General features: G+C 40.2%; 1 protein-coding gene across 5 annotated transcripts in view; it reads right to left on the bottom strand.

The window, feature by feature from the left end:
* LOC105468533 (sterile alpha motif domain containing 12) overlaps positions 1 to 23,432 on the bottom strand; it is a 495,768-nt gene that overhangs the window by 64,414 nt on the left and 407,922 nt on the right. For 3 of the 5 annotated variants that reach the window (XR_011606363.1, XR_011606362.1, XM_011718764.2), the window contains one exon: positions 4,847 to 13,028. The exons of the other annotated variants lie outside the window; for them this stretch is intronic. Coding sequence is in view for 1 of the 3 variants with exons in the window: in XM_011718764.2 (XP_011717066.2) it covers positions 13,006 to 13,028 (23 nt within the window). In the remaining 2 variants the exon portion in view is untranslated. Of the gene's footprint in view, positions 1 to 4,846; positions 13,029 to 23,432 lie in introns of those variants that run through there. 5 annotated transcript variants of the gene reach the window in all.

Genomic DNA, 23,432 nt, shown 5'->3' with positions numbered 1-23,432 from the left:
TTTCCTGATTCCATTGTATCCAAGAATAATCTTTAAAGATTTTTGGCTTAACCAATAAAAATCAATACCTGTTTGTGTTGATGAAGTTACCAACTGCGGACTTGTGTGCTTGTGTCATTGCTCAAATTCTAGTCCAAATTTTTGTTTTCTTTGAAAAACTGCTTCTATAACACCTGGGAGACAAAAATATTTGTAAAATGAAAGCATTCTCTTTAGTATTAAGAAGGAAAGTGAACTATGGTGTATTAGAAGCTTCTAGATTTTCTAATTATGTGCTTACTTTATTTTAAATTATGTTTAATTTGTTGTTTCAAAAGTTTTTGGGGTACAGGTCATTTCTGATTACACGGATAAGTTATTTAGTGGTGATTTCTTCGATTTTGGTGCACCCATCAACCGAGCAGTGTAAACTGTACCCAGTATGTAGTCTTTTGTCCTTCACCCCCTTCTCCCTCCCCACTGAAAGTCCCCAAAGTCCATTATATATTCTTATGGCTTTGCATCCTCATAGCTTAGCTCCCACTTATAAGTGAGAACATATGATATTTGGTTTTCCATTCCTGAGTTACTTCACTCAGAATAATGGCCTCCAGCTCCATCCGAGTTGCTGCAAAAGAATTATGTGCTTGCTTTAAAAGCAAAGCTGAGGATAAGATTGTACAAAATTAGAACTGAACTGAAGTAGTGTGCTGCAAAGGGATTACAGGAGTCCATCTATTCCAAACCCCTAATATTCCAGAAGAGAATGTTAAAATATAGAGAGATGTGAGCCTTGGCCAAGGTTATGCACTTGTTCCCCCTTCTCCATTCATGGCTGGTGAAAGGGCTTGGATGTGATAGGCTAATTGGGTTGAACATGTAGTGACTGGTTTGTAATTATTTTCATTAATAGAAAGTGGCAGGTTTGTTTTTAGCCCACTTTTTTATACCCCAGGTGTCTATCTCTCTCTCAGGGGATCCATCTGTGGCACCACCTCTTTCCTGAGGGTCTGCACACTCACCTGCTTGAAAGAACATTGCCATGAAGCACTGGTTGGCTTAGAACGGTATTTCCAAAAGTGTTTGTTCTATGGGCTGTAAATTGGTATTCTCTTGGGGAAAACAGTTGATGCTTGAATGAATTTTGAAAGTGCTACACCGAACAAATGTGTATGATTATTTCCTGCAAGACTTCTCAGAGCCTTTAATGTGCTAATAGGCATCCCAAGTCTCTAGGACAAGGGTAAAGTACATCTATCTTTTTTTCTTTTTTTGATACGGAGTCTGGCTCTGTCGCCCAGGCTGGAGTGCAGTGGCGCGATCTCGGCTCATTGCAAGCTCCACCTCCCGGGTTCACACCATTCTCCTGCCTCAACCTCCCGAGTAGCTGGGACTACAGGCGCCTGCCACCACGCTCGGATCATTTTTTGTATTTTTAGTAGAGACGGGGTTTCACCATGTTAGCCAGGATGGTCTCAATCTCCTGACCTCATGATCCACCCACCTTGGCCTCCCAAAGTGCTGGGATTACAGGCGTGAGCCACCGCGCCCGGCCCATCTATCATATTTTTAGAGCTGACTTGATTATGGAACATTCTTGCATCTCTCCCCAACCCCAGCATCTCGGAACAAATGGGTATTAAGTTATCCTTCCAGAGATATTTTCCTTTTAATATAGGCTACTTAAGAAGAAGTTATTTGTTGAGCTGCTTATTTCTCTTAGTGTGTAAGACCTCTAAGCTCAGGAAAAATGTCATTCATCTCTGAATCAATAATACTTAGACCAGTACCATGAACAGTTCTTGGCACATAGGACAAATGGCACAAGATCCACCTATGTTTGTTAAAACATGAAAAGATTTCAAGTCCCACAAGGAGTACTTACTGGAACTAGAATTTAAACCATCAACGGCAACCAAATTAATCTTCTGTTACTCTCCTTTTTTTTTTTTGAGTCATCAATTTCACAGCTCTGGGGCAAGAATTACTAAAAAAAAATCAAGAAAAATTGATTTTCTTAAAGAAAATCATTAAGAAAAATATTGTATTATCATATCCCTTTTTCTTCTTTTCTCACTAAAGAAAAATTCAACGTTTACTAGTTTTGTTTTAATGATTTTGAAAGGGAGAATCACGACAAGGATAGAAAAGCTGAGCTGGAGAGGCAGAAGTGGGAAAGTTATATGGAAAAGGGTTGAGATTTAGAAGCGTTCTTCCCGAGAGAGAGAGAAGAGTTAAAATGGAAGGAAGCAGCTGCCTTTGGGTGGAGGATAATGAGGGTAGCATAGATGGGAAGTAGGATTTTAAGATACTTTCTGAGTAACTCATACCCACACCTCCACCCACACACTCAGTTTTGGAAGTATCATGAAGGACAAAGTAAAATCTCACAATGTTTTCATATGCATTCTTATTCCCTTCTTGAACTTTCCTGCAGAGACTGGACCATGGGAACCTAATTAATATTTGGGTTACACTACTAAAAGGAGAGAAATATGACAGAAAAATAGAACCCTGTCAACTTTTCCACTTCTCATGAGAAAGGGAACATCATCACTTGTAAAACAACTATATAACATTTCTCATGATCTAGTACCACTTTGTATTTCTCCAGTGCTACACAAAAATGTGATCGTAGTTGTCTTTATTAAAGCTTGTTTTTAGCTAATTTTTCAATATTTGCACAATGTCTGTGAAAAATAAGGGAAAGCTATTTTACAATGTACATACATCTATATGCTTTACAAATAGAAATTGGAGAAAGTTTTAACAATTCTAATGATTTCATCATCAACAGAGAAAACCTCAACCAAAGCCAGCTCTTGGCAAAAAAGATAAATAGGAAACTAAAATGCATTTAAGGATTCCTCTAGCACAAGATAACCAGTACTGCACTTCACGTTTGCTGGTCTCACAAAAAAGTTTTATAAGATTCTGAATAATCTTAGGTTGAAAAATTATCTTGGTGGTCTCAGTTGAACTTCTCACAGACATCACTGTCCTTGATCCAAATATAGCTACCATGTTTGCTCCAGGTATCATGAGTTACCCAAACGCTGAGATGGCAGGAAGGCTTTTCTTTGTATTGGCAAAGTGGTATATAGGAGAATCTGCCTACTCCTCGTTTGGGGAGAACCTGTTAACTAAAGCTTTCACCTACCTCAGAAAACACATCTGGTGTAGTCTTTATTACTATGAGTTAATTTGTGTAATGAAGTGTTTGTAGAGGTTGCTAGGCTCAGTAGGCAGGAAGAAAATAAGCCAGGAAAAACAGGTCACCAAGTTTAATTCAGTTCACCTAACATTTGTTGAGAAACTATGATGTTGAGCAACTATAATGTGCCAAGAGATGGGGATACAAAGACAGATAACTGCTCTACCCTAAAAAGAAGAAAGGAGAAGGGTAAATGGGTTGGGGGGAGAGAGAGAGAGAGAGAGAGAGAGAGAGAGAGAGAGAGAGAGAGAGAGAGAGAGATGGGAGAGAAAAAGGGAGGGTAGAGATGAGATAGAGGAAGAGGAAGGCACATGGAGAAAGGTTTTAAGACAAGCCTACAAAAGAGAGAGGTAAGTTAAAGGCAGAGGACTAACAAAGGAAAAGGAAGAAAATAATAAGAGAAAGAGACAGGAAGAGAAGAAATAGTTAGAAATGATCCCAAAAGGTAAAGACAAAGAGAATGTTTTGTTTGGGGGCTCTGGCTTTAACATCTTCTAAAAAGGTTAACCGACAACGAGGTGGTTCCATTTTCTGTGTTCAAAATCTTTAAGCAGAGAAAGTAGGAGAAAATTGTGCTTTTAGGGTTGCAAGGTATATCAAAAGATTTAGGTTTATACGTGGAGTCAATAAGCTAACCTAAAAGGTTATCACAGGTTTTACGTTTGAAAACCTTTTTCAGAAAACCAAACAAACACTAGATTTACAGTAAGCATGTAATAAAAAAGACAATGGGTGCCTCCTTTCTTTTTAATGCAGTTTCTAAGTGCTTTTTCCTTTCTGGGAAAGAAGTGTTTCTCCTGTACTGGTTGAGGCAATTCATCATATTAAGTAAAGTCAGAGTGTCTATAAGTACTCATTATGATGTCTCCTTGAGAAAAGGAAGGCTGAAAATGGTAGTTTAGAGCAGGAAAATGGTCAATTGTTTATATCTGGTGTATCATATTATTCAGGGGATTTTTTTTAAGTTTGAGGAAAATGTCCCTTTAAAAGTATATGGAGGTGTGTGGAGGGTATTGCAGATGTTTGCCGCACTAGAGGCTGGCTATGCCAAATCTGTTTGGAAGCACTGGTTTCTAATCCAAGTCTCTTGGGTAGATGTTATTTGAAGGTCAGTCTTTCTATTGATAAAATACAGATAGCTTACATTTGGTTACCACCTCAGAGAGATGGATGGAGCAGGAGGTGCTGGGAAATACCATCAATCATACTATTATTAGTACATAAGACCCTCTCTGGGGTGAGAGGAAATCGGTGGGCCAAGATCTGTTGCCCCATCTCTTCCTAGTGTGTTACCATGTCTAAGGGATGAAGAGAATTGTGTCTCCTGTCCAGCTGTGCTCGACACTAAAGAGTTCACCAGTCATTGCAATTACGCTGGTGGGATTTGGTGCTAGGGGAATTCTGTGTGCTGGGAGCCATAGGGAGGCCATCAGTTCATTTCACACATATTATTTCTCTAGGAAACACAGCATAATTGAGGACAATTTTCCACCATGAATTGCATCATTAGCTAACACAGGGAAAGTGAAATGCTGTTAACTTTTCTTTTTCTTCTGCAAAGCTGATGAGCTGAAGAAAATAGAAAAGTTTAATGTAATTTTTTTTCCAAGGATATATGTTGAAAATCAGAATCAAAACGCTTTTACGCAGTAATAGAAATCCCACATTTTAATACATTGCCATGCACATAAGGAGTCAAGTAATGCTGAATACAAAATAGTCAAATATACAAAATGATAAAGCAGATTTTCAAGCCTGATAGAGATCATGCTCACAGATACAAGGGGGGCAAACATCTGTACAGTTTCATTTTTATCCATTTTATAAGAGTTATGCCCCCCTCAACTCTTTTTGAGGACAACTGGAAACAGAAGGGAACATAAGAATATACAAAGGAGACCGAAAGGGAATTGGCGAGTTGATAGCTGCTGAAGATATGGAAATCGGTGGTTCAAAATTGTGGTACACAATAATTCTTATGTTTAGAGAAAAAACGTTTCTAAACATCTTATGCCCTGGGAAGGCAGGAAACTAAAGTGGACATCCAACAGAAAAGGCACTCTTGTTTTACTACATAACTTGACTGCCTCCCGCTAAGTCTAGTCGTGGGAGTTTTTCTAGGATGCATAGAGAGAAAAAAAGAAAGAAAGAAAAACCCAACAGTTGTGGGAAATGAATATGGGTAATACTTATGTAATTAAACACTCTTGGGAGACCAACAGAATTCAGATTGCTGGTTTAACTATTCACTTAAGGAAGTTATAAAAATGTTGATCATCTACCTAGCTTCTGTGTTCTGACATGTGCTTTTTAGCCATGTTTGTTTGTGTTTGTGAAGGAATGAATCATTTTTTAAATCAGATTCTCCCCCATGCTCCCTTCTCATCCTCTATAAAGAGCACTGCTCTTATGTTCAGTTCACATTGTGTAATTTTTCTTCCTCTTTCTTTCCTAGAACAAACACCAATATGCAGTAGTTCATCCAGAAAGTTTGATGTGGCTGTCTGCTTCCTGTGCCTCTCAGTTTGGCACCTCCACGCTCTGATGGGTCTTCTCCAACCTGGGATTGGCAGTCTTAACCTTGGCAGGTCATGGAGCTCTAAATCTTTGGGAGGTGAAGAAGTGGAAATAAATGGACACCTGGGCTGTGGACTCTGCAGACTAACCTCACATATTAGAAAAAGTTGTGTGTGTGTGTGTGTGTGTGTGTGTGTGTGTGTGTGTGTACAATGCTGATTGTTACTTCTTCATCATTCTGTTTCCTTTGTAAATCCCAGAATGGAGGCTCAGAAATAACAGCTCCATGGAGAAAGCCTCAAGTAAGGGAAAGGAATCATTGAATAAAGCCTGCAACCCAGATCAGCACTCTAATTACACATAAGGGATATTGGAGGCACAGGATAGCTTCTTCCCTTAGCTCATTTTAGCCTCCAAACAACCCCATCTGCTAAGGAGGGACAGAGAGTGCCCCATACTGAAGAGCAGTGGCCCAGAGAGACTGGGAGATTTCTAGTAGTCTAGCATTCTTGAATTCAAAACATTTTCTTCCTTTTTATCAGAGCAGTGTCAATCTCCACAAAGTTCTAAGAATAACTCAAGTATATAAACCACAACAGATCGATATTTTCTTTTCTCAGGTGCTTTTTACTGTTCATATTAAATTTTGTTACAAGATTGATCTTTTCTAAAATTTTGTGCAAAGCTATTTAATTTAGTGCCTAATTATATTAAATAATTACTTTAACTGAAACTACAGTAGTATGATTTAATGATACAAGAGTTTCAGTGGAATTAGTTTCCAAATATTTGTGCTGGCTTGGCTTTTCAGCAGACTGGCTCCTTCTGTCCCAATCATGACTGCGACACACAGTGCAAAGTCAAGAGCCTGGTATTACTCAACTCTCTGCAATGTGAGCTTCTTTTACTAGCTAAAACCTGGTCTTCTCAGACATGGCCTTGTAAGGACAGCATCTTTCTATTGGTGGAAGAAAGGTAGTGGTGGAGAAACCATTCAGAGAACCAGAGAGCCCTAAAATTGCCTACGAGTATGAGTTTAAGCAAATAGAACCCCTTTTGCCCGCAGTGGGGGCCAACACCCACCAAAGAGGCTTCCCTTTCTGGTGATCTGAGGTGGGTATTGAATAAAAATAAAAAACACAAGTGTTTCAGCATTCAAACATGAATTTCCTCCCCCACTTTACATTCATCTTTGAGGTTGCCATCTGTAACCGAAGGCCTTTTTGATGTGAAAAAGAACTGGGTCAGGCACTTCGAAACCTCTGCAGCAGCTGGTATGTGGGGAAACATAACCTTAGTCCTCTCTCAAATGCACTGTATGGTATCTGGACATAGGCATTGTCAAAAGTAGACATAGAGCCAGCAGGCAGTTCCCAATGTAAACACGCTAAATGCACTTAATTGTGGTTAAAAAAAAAATACTGGGGGGAGAGGGAGAGAGAAAGAGAAAGAGAGAGAGAGAGAGAGACAGAGAAGTAGAACTGATTTAGGGATCATAGAATCAAGGACCACAGGCATGCTCAAACTCAAATCATATTTTTGGAATTATACTTGGATAGGAAGTCTCTATATGGCTTAGAAAGATATTTTCATGGCATTTGTGCTATTTTAGAGGCCAGGCTAACTCCTCTGAGGAGATGGGAGAAGACCATGATCAGTCTGTGGAATAGGACAGCACCAATTCCCAGGTGCTTGGGGCATTCCAGCCAGCAATTTTTCTACAAGGTTATCTTCAAGATCAGTTATCCTACCCTAAGTGAAAGCATGATCCAGTAAGAGTCTCCTGTTTTGAAGTTTTGTTTAGCATTAAGTATTTGAATATACTTTTACAGAATTTGGGCGGTGGTGGTGATTAAGTGCAATCATATAAAACAGATCTGTTTGCTCTCATGCATCCACTCAGTCTAGACTTCCACATTTGGTAGCTGTGTCTGTGCTAATCTGGCAAAAGCCCCGTGAAACCAACCGTTTATTTCTCTTGATCCAAATGACTGAATTTAAAAGGGCTGTAAACAACGTGGAAGGCGACCAGCAGAGTCTTCAGTGTTTTAATTGTTTGAGGTATTAGTATCTCCAGTGTTGGATTAATTTAATAGCCTCCTTCCTTGAGGTTCACATCAGCAGGGCTGTTCTTAATACTCTGCACATGAGGCAAAAAGGCCTGGGCTTAAGAGCCTTTCTAAGGCTCCTCAAAATATCTGAGGTTTGGAAAACAACAACACAACAAATAACTAAACAAACAAACAAACAAAAAACCTCCCAAACCATTGGCTCCAAATTATGAAAAGAATTTTGTACGATCAGAAATAATGTCTAAATATCTATGACACTTATTAATATCATGTCAACCAGCCAATGGTAATTCAACACAAGTCATATGGTTACTTTTACATTACATTAAGTATGTGCTGTTGGTGTATTCTTGTGCTTGATATAATGGTAGGAGGAAAGCTCTGAAGGAAGAATTCTTGGAGTGCATCAGAGTTTTTAAATAGCCTTATGTGGCAAATTGAACTTCAGTTTTATGATATCTTTGGCATCCATTTTCTGCTGTTCCATAGAAGTCATGTCTCAGTCATTTTGCCATTGGGCAGGAAGTATAAAACCAGCCCTATGCCTGATGGCACTTCCCTTTTACATTTGGTGCTGGTAAATTTCACCCTAAAAATTTAGATTTTAGAAACAGTGCTTGCTCTTACCCAGAATTTTCCCTGTGGAGCTAAGGTGATGGCCAGAAGGCCGTCAGTACTGTTACTGTCCCTTTAGCTATGTTCCCCAGATGAGTAGCATCTATTTTGTTCCTTATACTAAGGTGTGGTAGAACTTTCCTGTGCACTTGGCCAACTTTTCCTCAAGTTTCCCGCTTTCAAAAGAATGCTGTCTGTCTTCCCAAAAATCACCATAGCAAAATAATGGAAACACGGCTCTCTTTTACCTTGAAGCCATGCAATGGTGCCAGGAATCATGTGCGTTGATAAACCAGAATTCATAGGATAATTTTCTGGATTCAGGATTAGATTCAGATCTAAGGAGCAGGATCTGCCTTTGGAAAAGAGTCCTTAATGGTGCCCGGAGTAGAAACATCTCCTGGCCTGTCCTCCTTCCTGATCTCAGGGCTGCATTGGCATTAATCTTCCAGATGACTGGTCAGCGTTATTAATCCCTACCTCACTGCTTTTTGGGCAACACGTTTTCACCAAGATCAAGCTTAAGAAGAAATATTAGGACTGGGGAAAAAAGGTAATGACTACGTTTTTTGTTGAGTTCTTTATAGAATTCTTGAAATCAACCCACAGCATCATGTTAAAAGAAGGAGAGATGAAAGAAAAAAAAAAAACCCAAAAACAAAAAAGTGCAGTGGAGGGGGCTGTGGGAGGGGTGAATAAAAACAGCCTTAAAGCAATAAAGGAATTTGTGTCATTTTCAAAAGATTAGATTTTTAAAAAGAGTCTAAGGCGATTGACAAGTCTAGTTGTCAAGTAATACAATTATTCTAAAGAATGTAGAGGAAAACATCACAAAGAACAAAACTGCTAATGTACTGGAAAGAGGAGGTTTTGGTGAAAGTAAAGTGCCAAGGGGGGTCTTAAAAACTTCACTTCCTTGAGACTTTTGTTGTTCCTATCTAAAATCAATTATGTGACATTTGCAGACAAAGAAAGCTTTTGCAAGTAACAAGGGGGATCCATTAGAGGTTTTTAGCCTTAGTTGATATTCTCAGGTACAGCTGATACTCCTTTTCTCCTTGAATGTTAAAAATGGCAGAATTTCCTCAGGACTAAGGACTGTTGGCCTCTATCTGAGCAACTGCGAAGTGACTCTGGAGAGATTCCTGGATTGTTGCCAGGATTCCGGAGGTAGAAGTGAAATCTGCGGGTGCACACCTCACAGAGCCTGAGCAGGGATTTGAAGGTACGCCACTACCCACAAAGAAAGTTGATAGGATCTCTCTTCCCCTAGGTACATCTCAAACTATTGAAGTGATTTGCTTTTCACACTAGCAGGACTGGCAATGCTCTGCCTATTCAGTTCTGGAGTGGAAATAAGCGAATTCCCTTGGCACCACAGAAAGAAAGTCTCATAATTATTCATTTCTGTTCATTCCCAAGAGTGCCTTTCCTGCACAAGTCTGGGTGTCAGCCTTTTAATAAAGGTGTAGCACAGGTGTAGGTAAAAGGAAAAGTCAAGCATCAACAGCTTACAGTCCTTAGACATAAAAATATGTATCCTTTACTTCCCCACCTCTTGCTTCCGACTAAACAAAACTCACCACAGCCATTTCTGGATTTCTAGGAGGTAACATTCCAAACATGCATCTTGGGAAGAAAGTACAGCACAGTTGAAGGTAACCATGGGAGATCACAGAGGACCACCAGGTAATAAAGAAGCCAAAGCCTGCGAATGAAGTAATTCCTCTTTTTTTGCTGGTTTAGCTCTTGACTGCTCGGATTTTATGCCACCATGCTTCCAAAACTATCCCCCCAAATAATTTCAAACAGAGGTTGACAGTTTGGAAAAGAGTAGTAGTTCGTATGCAGACATGGAGTATGTGCCAGGCATTAAGGCATCTTTAGAGATACAGTCTTCAACGGGGCTCTTTAATGGTCTTCATTTTGCCTTCTCCTAGGTCCCTCTTCACCCATCATCTTTCAAAAATTTTACAGCACTCCTTTGACTTAACAAAACAAACAAACTAGGAAACTCTACTTATTGAATTGTTCAGAATATTTTGCAAAGGTCAAAGTAAGTAACAATGAACCACCATCATTTAGTGAACATCTGCACTACAAAGCATGTCCAGTTTTCCAAGAGAGTCAGCAGTAGCCTCACGATGTCCTTGGCTAAATCTTAATTCCCAGTTACAATATCTCAGCACATGGCAGTTCTTAGGCTTCATCAGACTCAACTGTGTGTCCCCTGGATTAGTTATAGAACTGGAGTGTTAGATAATCCAGTGTAGAGGTGAATGGTTGTGCCTGTATAAAGAAAGGGAACATAGGTAGCCAGGGTGGATATCAAGGAAAAGCAATTGAATGCTACTTTGGGGAGCTCCAACCAGCTCAGTCTGGGCCCTCAAAGAGTTGGCTGTAACTGAAAGGTGCAAATATGTGGTCTGATGCGGTTTACTATCTCTCAGTCTGCTGTCTGCTCCCTGAGGTTCCGTCTGCTGCCATGTTCTTCTTCCTAGGTTACTCTGGCAGAATGGAGAATGCTGTCTGAATTAAGTATTCATTGTGGAAAAGGTGGGGGTAGTGATAATGTTTGGAAGGAGGAGATACAGTTTCCTAAGGGCAGGTGGGGAGTCTGCTTTGTGGACTGTTGTTGCCCAAGCACAATGCTTGGCACACAATAGATGCTCAACAAATGCTTGCTGAATAAAGGAAGGAATGAAAGGAAGAAGAAGACCTGCTATTAGAACTGAACCACATGAGATGGGCAGTGGAGACGGGAATATTGTGTCCAAGGGTGTTGGCAGCCGGAGTTTGGTCTCCTAATTATAGATGTGAGGAGAATTATGTCTGCAGAGGGCCTGGCAGTCCTGGTGCTGACCTGTCGAAGGGCCAGATTTTGGTGGCGACTGAAACTTCTCTGAGTTCCTTGTTGGAAGCCCCCTTCTCTGGCTCTGAAGCCTGCCAGGCTTGTGGTGAGTCATCCTGCTGCTGACTCATTTGGACCTTCCTCCCTTTCCCTGTCAGGTTTCCAAATTTCAGGCAGGGGTGGTTTCCAATGGGCTGTGTATTTCCTGAGACCCTGAGTGGAGGCAGACAATGCTTATGTATCTGGAGATACCCTAAAACACTAAGCTTGCTTGCATTGGAAGTTTTCCAGAAGTGGTTACACTATATTTTAAAGCAAAGCCTCTGATGCCCGTCAGTCCCAGGCTGGGACAGTGGGCACACAGAACATACTTTGCTGAGCTTTCCATTCAGTCAACTTGATATTTTCAGGAAAAAACATGCTACACTGTTATGTAGCAAGTCAATATGAACATGTCTCTAATGCTCAAAGACAAGCAATAATTAAGTTGACTGGTTTCCCAGGACTGTGCTTTGTTGTAAGACGTAGTTAAAAAAAAAAACACCAAAAAACAAAAAACAATTAGTCACAGGTATAATCCCAGAAAGGATTAACAAGGGACTGGTACGTTCTACACTAAGTAAGGGAACTTAGTATAGGACTTGACACTTTTTCTTCTCTAGGCACATAGTAGGGTCACTTGATGTTTCTCTCTTGAAAGAATGGCGATTTCAACTTGACTTAGGATGTTTTTCTGAAGTGTTAAAGTCAGACCACACAAAAGAATTGCATTCTGTTGCCTTTACCATCCATCTACCATGGTCTTTGATTAAAAGAATACCATCCCCTTTTTTCCTTTGGAAGAACTCTTCTACAGAATAAAGGAATATCTACATTAGCCAAATAGAAGCCTCCTGTATTTGAGTGCCTGTATGTGCATGTGGTCAATTGTGCCTGCGAACAAAGAAGCAAGCTAAGTTAACACAATCACTAGACCCCCTAGGGCTTCCCTTTGGCGCTACAAGTAAACCAGTTGTTCAGTAAAGTATCCGGAGGTGAAGTCTAACAGTATTGTGGCCATATTTATATCAACCTACCACAAACAACTGGGGTTATGCTAGTAGTGGAGTTTGTCTTGGACAGTCTGAGCCAGAAAAAAAAAACCCACCAAGATTTATAAAAATAAAAATACTTGATTTCTCACATGTGCTGAACGTGCTGATTCATCTTGGTGTAGTGTTCTCATATAAAGTGCTTAAGAGTTGGACGGAATACCTTTAGACGTCATAACTAACATAATCGAGACATGTTTACATTCCTACCAGGGCATAATATTGTGAACACTTCCACTGAGATTGCAGAACTGCTGTAATTTTTTTTTTCTAAAACATCATGCCATCTGCACACATAATAAAATAATCCAGTAGTTGCCATGCTAAAACAGGACTTCTAGTGAAGGGCACAGACAGCTCCCCAAAGGGAACTTGAGTTATGCACAGTGATGAAAACTGGAAGCAATTTTCCAGCTAATGGTCTGCCCATGACCACTTGGAACGAGTTGGCACTATATTATGCACCTCATTTTAAATCCACAGCAAAGTAAGATTTTTCCAAAGCCCATAATCTTGACTGAATGGGTGTTTTTTTTCCAGTTAATCCAGTTAATCTGTCCATGCTCCAAGGATATCTTCTGGCAGTGCCATGGGTTAGTCTTTCTGTGAGGAACGGGCCATGTTCATATCAACTGGCAGGACAGCAGCTTGGAAGGCTAACCGTGTTTATGGAGAACCCTCGGCTGATGCTGCAAGAAGAAAAAGGAGGAAATATGGTAAGTTCTTTCCTTTATGTTCCCAGGCACTGATATGTAGCAATTATCTTATTCAAACAAACCCTAAAACCCCTAGGCCAAAGAGAAAGCTCTAGTCAGAATGGTTACTCAATGCCAGGATGGATTTACAGTGGCTTATATTCATAAAATTTTTTTTTCTACCATTTGGTAAGGCATGGAAGACACCCAACTGAGAAATAGGTGAAGTTGCCCGGAAGGGAGGGCAAAACCAGATCTCTGGAATTGGCATCCAGTCCTAGGATGGGGCTGCAGTTTGGGAAACCATTTCATGTATTATGAAGGTTCATGCATTTGCTTGGTCTGGTGCAAGGTAAGATTGGGGATGGTGTGAAGCATTTTATTGTGGGAGAGAGATGGGGGTTTCATTTATCAGAAAGATTTCTTGGGATGAAATCTAGAAAAAAATATTGGAAGTGGAATGGCTGGAGCTCTTGAGTTTGTCAGTTGCGAAGTCAGATTAGCTGGGAAGGTTAGACAGAAAATGTGTGACCTTGTCTAGACTAGATAGAGAAAGTCATTAAATCGGACCAGAGATTAAACTACTTGAATTGCAACCCCTCTTTTGGGCTTGGGAGTGCTGGTATAAAAATATTAATGTATTTTCCTGAGTTTTCTAATTAAATTGTCTAATGTTCCCGTTATTTTATTTGGGTACTCCCTACAGTTCCTTATACATGGGTCTTCAATAATTAATTATTATATGAGTACAATGGAATGTTTTGCTCAGAAAAATATCAGTATTAGTTTCTAATACACAAAACTATCAGACAATGGGAGAGAAGCACAGCAGGCATTCTTGATGCAGAAGAAAAAAATCTACCTCAGTTTTCAAACCTGGCTCTCAAATCTAACTAACTGGCTTTTCAAAACATGACAGAACACATAATTTGTAAGCAAGTGTTTGATTAACATTTGCTATTTTTGAGAAAATGAAAAAACAAAAGGTACTATGTAAGTGTATTAAATATCAAATAATAATACTTCTGACAGGTTGTATTGGAAGCAGAATATTAATTATTGCTGATGGCACTGTCAACTGGAAAAATAATGTCAATTTATTCAAAAATTATTAAAAATGCATATTCCTAAACTTAGTAATTCCATTCCTAGGAGTATATCCTAAGGAAATAATCTAAAAAAAATGAAAGAAGCTATATGCACAAATATGTAAACTAGAAGTTATTTATCATAGAGGAAAAATTGGAAGCACTCTCTTACTGTTGAAGATTTAGGTTAAGTAAATTATGGTACATTAACAAGATGGATAATTACATGGCTATTAAAACAATACTAATTATGATGATTATGATTATGTAGCAACATGGAAACAGTTATGATATACTACAATATAAAGCTTACATATATGCATAGAAAAGAACTGTATGTGAAAATGAAGGCCCTAGAATTTTTATTACTGTCATCATAATATTTTGCAAAACAACAACAACAATTAGGCTCACAGGGTTGCAGGATTGCCCCATGACTAACTAAAGCATCATGATTGTTTTCACTCACTAATACTACTGTGAAAATAAATACTTTGTAATTTCATTAAGAGAAACACTTCAGTATTTTGAAAGAGGGATAAAAACCAATGCGGGTAAAATCCTGTCCAGGTTGACCTGCGAGGAGGGCAATACAGCCTGAAAGAATAACATTGATTTCTAGGAACGTAACACAGTGTACCATCCTTGATACTTGGCTAAAATCAGATCCAGAAAATGTGTGATCTTGGAAAATAATTAATAATCTATAAAATACAATTTAAGAAAAGAATAATGATAATAAAGAGTAAGCCCTAATTAATTATTATACTTTGGAACCTGAGTCATGAGTTGATAAGTAGGTTTATCATAGTTACTGCTTCTTTAAATAACCGTGTTTCTTACAATGGTCTCTAGTAGCTGAGAGAAAGCAGATATATCTAATCTTAGCATATTAAAAAAGCACTTATAACCATGGATGTAAGTGGAGTGCAGTATACTTTAGAGCGCTTTCCCTTATGGTTGCCCACTCCTCTTCTTAGGAGATGTAGAATTATTCCCATTTTATAGATAAGGAAATTGAAGCCCAGAAGTATTATTAACCCAAGGTCACACAGCTAGTAAGGATCAAAGCTATATCCATGTGATATGGTTTGGCTGTGTCCCCACCCAAATCTAATCTTGAATTGCAGCTCCCATAATTCCCAAGTGTTGTGGGGAGAACCCAGTGGTTTCCTCTTTTGCTTGGCTCTCATTCTGTCTTGCCTGCCACCATGTAAGACATGACTCTCACCTTCTGCCATGATTGTGAGGTCTCCCCAGCCACGTGGAACTGTGAGTTCATTAAACCTGTTTTTCTTTATAATGTACCCAGTCTGGTATGTCTTTATCAACAGCATGACAACAAACTAATATACCAGACTTAGGTGTGTACCCCTCTAGTGACATACAGGAGTGATAGGGAGGAACATAGAAATATTCTGAGCCTTTCCCATCCCATCTTCTGAGCAGGCCTCTGTGTTTATCCAAAAGCCCAATCAGCACGACAAGGGTCCCTGTTAGAGCACCAAAAAAAAAAAAAAAAAAAAAAAATTCAGAGGCTAAAATGAATTTATATTGGAGCAACAAGATACTCCTGCAAGACATGAATACAAATAGAACTAGAGGCCACAGAGAGACAAGTCGAAGGTTTAGATGGTGACATAGGAGGTTTGGGACAGTGGTGGCCATAATGAGTAGGGCATTGGGAAAAGGGATGGTCAAAGAAAAGAGTGTGCTATGGCAGAGTGTCATCTTTGAAATCTTTCCATGGTAGTCAGTGATCTTTCATCGCTCTTTGCTGTTTTTGCAGTTAGTATTGTGTTCCTTTTGAATGGGTCACCAGGCTGAGATGGGCTTTATATGAGTACAAGAGGTCCCCATTTGCTCAGGCTGTATGTGTAAGACACGTGGTGAAAGTAGGCCTTGAACCTTAGTCTTTCTTCTTCCCATTATGGAGACAGGGTCTAGCTCTCGTCGCCCAGTCTGGGGTGCAGTGGCACCATATCGGCTTATTGTAGCCTCGATCTCCCAGGCTTAAGTGATCCCCTCACTTCTCAGCCACCCAAGTAGCTGGGACCACAGGCGCAGCGTGCACCACTACACCGGGCTACACACACCTGGAGCCTTGAACCTTAATCGTTCTATCACATATGTATAGTGATGGGTTCTGTCATCATCACTTTGCTAGAGACTTATGTGCAACAGAAATCATGTCTTCAGGTATGTAAATCTACCTGAGGTCAAAATGCAAAATGGAAGTTTGCATTAGACAGCCCTGGCTCTGAAAAGGGGGAAACATGTGGTCTTTGATATAGAAGGCTCTTTGGGCTCCATCCGCTGTGCTTCAGCTATCCCAGCCTCCTTCTGGCTCTGCATATGCATGGGGTTGTTCCTGGTCTTGCTGATCCTTTCTTTTTTCCAGGGTGTTTTCTTTATATACCCTCTAGCATTAGTGAACACCAACGCCTCCCTCTTTCACAACCACCAAGAGCGTCACATCCTTTATGAAGTATTTTTTCCTTCTAGACACAGCTAACAACTCTCTCCTGTGTGCGAGTGTGGCATCTCAAATTTTTACCAACAAACCCGCAATGAACACTTCCGTTTAATGTATCCATTGCTCCTCCTAATTTTTTTGTGGGTGATGCCATGTCTTATTATTGTGGATTCTCCTAATGCAACGTGCAATGTCAGGTATACAGAAAGTGCTTATTAAATAGTTGTAAAGTTCATAAAGAAAGGAATGATGTTGGAGGAGAATCTGTTTCTCTGTTTAATTTGGTAACTGATGTTGCATGAGATTCAATCCTGGTCTGCATGTGGAGAGTGGGATTGCTGTGGTTTCTTTCTCTGCTTTATCAACTACTTACTCAAGGAAGATGTACCTCCTGGGGGCTGTCCATGTATCAATTTTGCAGCTAACAAATAGTAAAAGGCTATTTTTCAAATCTCTGTTTGATGGGCCACCATTACTATTAAGAGTTTAGACATTCTTGGAATTCTCGGAATCAAGAATTCTTGGAATCAGTTCTTGGAATCAACCATCATACTTAGCCCTATGGCTTCAGAGTCTGGGATGAGGAGGGAAGCACTGGAGTCCAGTGGTCAGGAGCATGGGCTCTGGCAGATATGGGTTCACATCCTAGGCTCACCACTTCCCAACTATGTGATGTTGAACACTATGTGATGTTGAACACAATCTCCTTTTCTTCACCTTTAAAATAGCAGTCAAAATTCCTGCCTCACAAGGCTGTTGTGATGTTAAAAAGGGCTCATAGGAAAAGCATTTTGCGTGGTGTTCAGTAAACAGCAAATAACTAAATGATAGCTACTATTGTTTTATTATTATTGCTATCATGAATTCCTAAAATTCCTTTGAGAAATCAAAGTCAAAACTCTAATGCTAAATATCAGTGTTTTAATGCTAAATGTCAATGTTCTAATGCTATAGCTGGGGGCCAGGAAAAGAAACAAAATACTCAGACGTCAAGCCTTTGCAACGCCCAGGAGGCAGATAACTGTCTTCCTGCTTGCCAAGGCCACTTTGGGCACACTCTTGGCTTCTGCTCTCTCCCAGATTAGCACAGCCCTTAACAGACAGTTCCATGAGAAAGGGAGTCTGAAATACTTCAAAGGCAGGAAGTGACTGGCCCAGGAGGCAGTGGCCAGCTTGGCAAAAGGTTCAATAACAGATATAGGACAGATTATGTCCCGCCCCACCTTTCCTAACTCCAGCAGCAGAGGGCTGAAGGATTGTTGTGTGTGGAGAAGAAGAAAAGATATTATATCCAGGCAGCCCCACATCTCATGGGTCCAAGGGGGAAATAAGACTTCATCCTTTAAAAGGGCTGTTTAGTGTCTTCCCTTCAGAAAGAAGGGTCCATATCTTCTATATGAAAGTGTCTTTCATGTAATGACTTCAAGGACTTTGGGGGTGGGTCTGAACTGCAACTTCAATATGGGACAATTTATTTCTGGTGTGAAATGCATATTCCAAAAAAGTGAGATCCATGGTTGCCCCAGCAGAATAGCCAATAAGCAGAGCTCACATTTATTGAACAACTACAATATGCCTACAAAGCTTTTATAGGCAGTTACTCATTGAATCTGTACTGCCATTTTTGAGGTTTGGATTCATTATTCCTATAATTCACACAGAGAAAATGACAGCAGGGTCATTAGCTGTCACAGCCACAGTGCTAGAATGCATAGAGCTCAGACTAGAACCCAGATCTGTTCTCACCACAGTGCTTTCCTGACTCAATAAAACATGTTTATTGGGAAAAGAAATTCTCCAACAAGAATGGAGGAGAGAAATCAAGTAACTCTGTTTGCATAAAATAATTCTCATCAAACATGAATCTTATACATGGAGTGCCATAAATAAGAGGTTTGACCTAGAGAAAACCAGTACATTTTTATTTTAACAGTCTAAGATCTTTCCTATGTTTAGAGCAGTGGTTCTCAATTGGGTATAATTTTGCCCCCTACGGCACAACTGGCAATGTCTAGAGACACTGGTGGTAACAACTTGTGTGTGTTTGTGTGTGGGGGGGACAGGTACTACTGGCATCTAATGGGTAGAGACCCATTAAACTGCTGAACATTTTAGAATGTATAGGACAGCCCTCACAACAGAAAATTATCCGGCTCAAAATGTCAGTGGTACTGAGGTTAGTTTGGAAGATACAGGTCCTTGTTTCTATTTTCTACTCCTGGTTGTGAGCCAAATATATCACTTCCAAAATAGGCCAAGATAAAAACCAACGTAAGTGTGCCTCGTGTATGTACAGGAAATAAGGCTAATTTCAAACCTCACTCCCCTCTTCTTCTCATCATTTGCTCATTTTATGTGATTTTATATTCAGTGTAATCAAAACCTCTAGTATTAAATCATTTCTAACTTTTAGAACCCTCATAGGCATTACCATTATAAGAATCAAGATTGGATGATTTAGAGAGGTATGCTTAATTAATTAATTAATTAATATGTATGGGAGAGGTAAAAGATAAAAGAAGGACAAAGGAGGATTTATGTGGCCATAAAGCTAAACTTTGCTTCTACTTCATGGTTGGAGAAGTCATATGTATTCTCAGCAGCACTGGTCCCATATCTGCCACTCTCTGCCCCACAAGAGTTTGACGAAGGGAAGGGGGCGTGGGGAGAGGGAGTTTCCCACTGAGAGCATGATTAAGGAATCAACTCTCTGACTGCATGAAGATGAAGGTCAGAATCTCCAACGAGGCCGGACGTGGTGGCTCACATCTGTAATAACAGCACTTTGGGAGGCTGAGCCGGGTGGATCACGAGGTCAGGAGACAGTGACCATCCTGGCTGACATGGTGAAACCCTGTCTCTACTAAAAATACAAAAAACTAGCTGGATGTGGTGGAGGGCGCCTGTAGTCCCTGCTACTTGGGAGGCTGAGGCAGGAGAATGGCGTGAACCCAGGAGGCAGAGCTTGCAGTGAGCAGAGATAGCGTCACTGCACTCCAGCCTGGGCGACAGAGCGAGACTCCATCTCAAAAAAAAAAAATAAAATAAAAATAAAAATAAATAAATAAATAAATAAATAAATAAAAAATAAAAGAATCTCCAACAAGATAGGTATCAGGATGGCAGAGAACTTGGGTTAAGTGTAATAAAACAGAGATGCATATATACTGGCTGGTAACTTCCCATTATCCTTAGTAAACTGGAAACCACAATAAGTCTGTGATGGTTAATTTCATGTGTGAACTTGATTGGGCCACTGGGGGTCCAGATATTTGGTTAAACATTATTCTGGGTTTGTCTATAAAGGTATTTGTAGATGAGATGAACATTTGAATTGGTAGACTTCGTAAAGCAGATAGCCCTCCCTAATGCAAGTGGACCCCATTCAATCCATCCAAGGCCTGAAGAGAATAGGCTGGGTAAGGGATAATTCACTCTTTCTGCCTGACTGCCATCTCCTGCCTTTGGACTCAGATTCAGACTGGAACTATACTATTGGCTCTCCTGGCTCTCCAGTTTGCAGATCTTGGGACTTCTCCACCTTCATAATTGAGTAAACCAATTCCTTATAATACATCTCTCTATATATGTTTATGCATCTTTTTTTTTTTTTTTTTTTTTTTTTGAGACGTTGTCTCTCTCTGTCGCCCAGGCTGGAGTGCAGTGGCCGGATATCAGCTCACTGCAAGCTCCGCCTCCTGGGTTTACGTCATTCTCCTGCCTCAGGCTCCCGAGTAGCTGGGACTACGGGCGTCTGCCACCTCCCCCGGCTAGTTTTTTTTTTTGTATTTTTTTAGTAGAGACGGGGTTTCACCGTGTTAGCCAGGATGGTCTTGATCTCCTGACCTCGTGATCTGCCCGCCTCGGCCTCCCAAAGTGCTGGGATTACAGGCTTTAGCCACCGCGCCAGGCCTATGCATCTTATTAGTTCTTTTTATGAAGAACCTTGAGGAACAGAGCCTATGGACAACATAATGACCATAACACTCAGCACTATCATTCACCAAGTACTTCCTAGGTGCCTAGCATCATGCTAAAAACCTGTGTTCACTTTGCAGCAACCAAAGTAGGTAGGTACCATGACCTTTACTCCACAAGTGCAGAAAGCCAGACTTGGAGGGGTGAGTGATCCAACACAGGCTGTGGTCTTAGGCTAGGCTATGATCTTTGATCTGACTATGAAATATCAGGGGCTTGTTAATTCCAGAAATGTTAAGTGAGAAATACAAGGTCTCAAGGCCCCATGGCAACGTTTTTAGACGAATACCTAGATGGGATAGGAAGGCCTTGGCCTCCACCCTCACCCTCTCACCCCTTGGTGTTATTGTTTCTATTAAAATGTAACTGGCTCCTGACACTATCAGAGGAGTAGTTCTGCTGCCTGGCTTTGCAGTCCTCATTGCTTGGATGGTCACCTTTCTCTGGGGAGTTTTGAAGGGTTCTCGTGACGCGCGAAGGTCCCAACCAACACACACATTGAGAAAATGAGAGAAAAAGAATGCCCTTGGGTGCAAACTGTCTCTCTCCTTTTCCTCACCCCTGGGGGGAAAAAAAGGACATCGTATTTGCTCACTTACTGTTATTCTAGAAGTAAAGCTGCTAGTCTACTACACTATGAGCCTGAAAAACCTCTCAGAAACTGACTCTGAAACCTGGAGGTTAAATTAAATCTCTCGATTCCGAGGTTTAAGAACCCTGACATTTTGACCAGAGACTCTCAAACTTGACTGCCTCAAACTCATCTGAGGGAGCTTCTTAACATTTTTATTTTGTCCAACCTGTCTCCGTTTCGGATTCAGAATGTTCAGGGGAGGACTCGCAAACTCTGTTTAACCATAGCCTTGAGAATTCACTTGAAAGCAACTTGGCAAAAGTCCTTGAACACACCTACATCTTTCCCCCAGTACTTAAATAGTAGTTATTTGTCCTTCAGACAGAGAAAAGTGGTATATACCACAGGAAAATTTGGTTTATAGCCTTGTTTGTTTCATATAATAAAATACCACAAATCCTGGATATAATACAGTGCAGTGATCCAAATATTTAGAGTGAGTCAGACAGGAGAAGCTATTCAACCCATTCAAAGTCCTGGGAATACAGGCATGGTCCATCATTCCTGGATTGTTTACAGGTTTCTCATACATCAATCAAACAACATGTATTCTATTAAACACTAAAATATCCTGCACTGCCTTGGGGGCTTCAGGGGTTGAAGAGTCTCAAAGCTGTATAATTACACATTACTATATTATTACATAGAGTCTGTATCATAATCTATTAGAATCACTGATGTGCTATCTGTCTCTACATGAGTGTTTCTCAAACTTTACTGTGCTTAGAAATGCCCTGGAGAGCTTGGTAAAATGCTGTTTTCTGGGCACCAAATGAAAAGAATCTGATTCAGTAGATCTGGGAGAACCCCATGACTTTGAATTCATAATAATGTTGCAGGGACACTGATACTGCCAGTCTGAGGACCTCTCTTTAAGCACTACTGCTGTGAACCTTAAGTTCCTTCAGGCAAGAAGTATGTCTTATTCTTTTCTTTCTGTTGTGTGTTGTCTTATTCTTTTCTTTCTGTTGTGGGTGGTAGAATGTCTGGACTATTAAAGGTGCTCTTGAAATGTTTGTCAAATGATTGAGTAAATGAATGAATGAATGTATGAAGAAAGTCACATTGAATGAAATGAGCAGTTTTCAAGTATGGGCAGAATTTCCTCGGAGGCCGGGGTATTGTTCTCTAATGAGAACTGGTTTAGAAATTTCAGTATATGCAAGTATCTGAAACTCTATACATTCAGTGTGATCATTTAGGATATCTATTAACTCCAGTCTCTGGGGAAGATTTCCCCAGAAATATGGCAAGGCCTCACCCAGCTTTATAGCTCTCTTGAACAAGAAGCCTGGTGACAACAGTGGACTGTCATCTTGTACCACATGAATATGGGATGATGCATTTCTGGGAGAAGTATCATCAGGCCAGATGCTCTCAGCAGGGATGCATTTGTACAGCCAATTAGTCAGTGGTAACCTCAGTGATTCCATTTTTTTTTTTTTTTTGCACTGGACAGAGGCAAGTATCTCAAGCCATTACATTCTGACAGCCAGCTAAAAGCCCATAGAACCTTCCAGAAGAAAACTCTGTCCACTGGCACAAACAACAGTGAATCTCACAAGACAGCATAAGAACATATTATTGAAGAATAATCTAAGATACCACTGAAATTTCCCTCCATCTCCACAATGTTAGACTGAGTGGCAGATTATACTCTGAGGGATTGTTTTCTAATTTCTCTCATTGCTTCTATACCCCATCTCTCTTAGTCACAGAGCACAGAGCCCTGTGCGTTTGTCAACTGTATGAATAAGTGAAGTTCCTTTCTTCTTCTTCTTCTTCTTCTTTTTTAAAAAATTATCTTTTCTCCTCTTTGTCTTTTGCTTTAATCTTATTTTAATTTCAAGAGCTTCTCTGTTGACTGATCCAACAGATTCTTCATTGGAACAATGTTCTCTAAGATTTGCTACTTTAGATAAAATCTTTTTTAAAAATCTCCAGATCCTGCAGCTTTTCCAAGAGAAAAAGAAAAGCATACTTTTAAAGGAGAATACAAGGTCTGTCTAAACACTCCTTTTTTTGGTCACCTCTCAAGGAGATAGAAATATCTCTTTTGCAAACAAAGCTATGCAAGATAAAAATGTATTAATGACACTTTGGGAGGCTGAGGTAGTCGGATCACCTGAGGTCGGGAGTTCGAGACCAGCCTGACCAACATGGAGAAACCCCATCTCTACTAAAAATACAAAATTACTTGGGCATGGTAGTGCATGCCTGTA

Source organism: Macaca nemestrina, chromosome 8 (assembly GCF_043159975.1).
Source record: "Macaca nemestrina isolate mMacNem1 chromosome 8, mMacNem.hap1, whole genome shotgun sequence".
NCBI lineage: Eukaryota > Metazoa > Chordata > Mammalia > Primates > Cercopithecidae > Macaca > Macaca nemestrina.
Note: the sequence above shows the minus strand (reverse complement) of the source record. Positions and strands in the feature narration are given on the sequence as shown.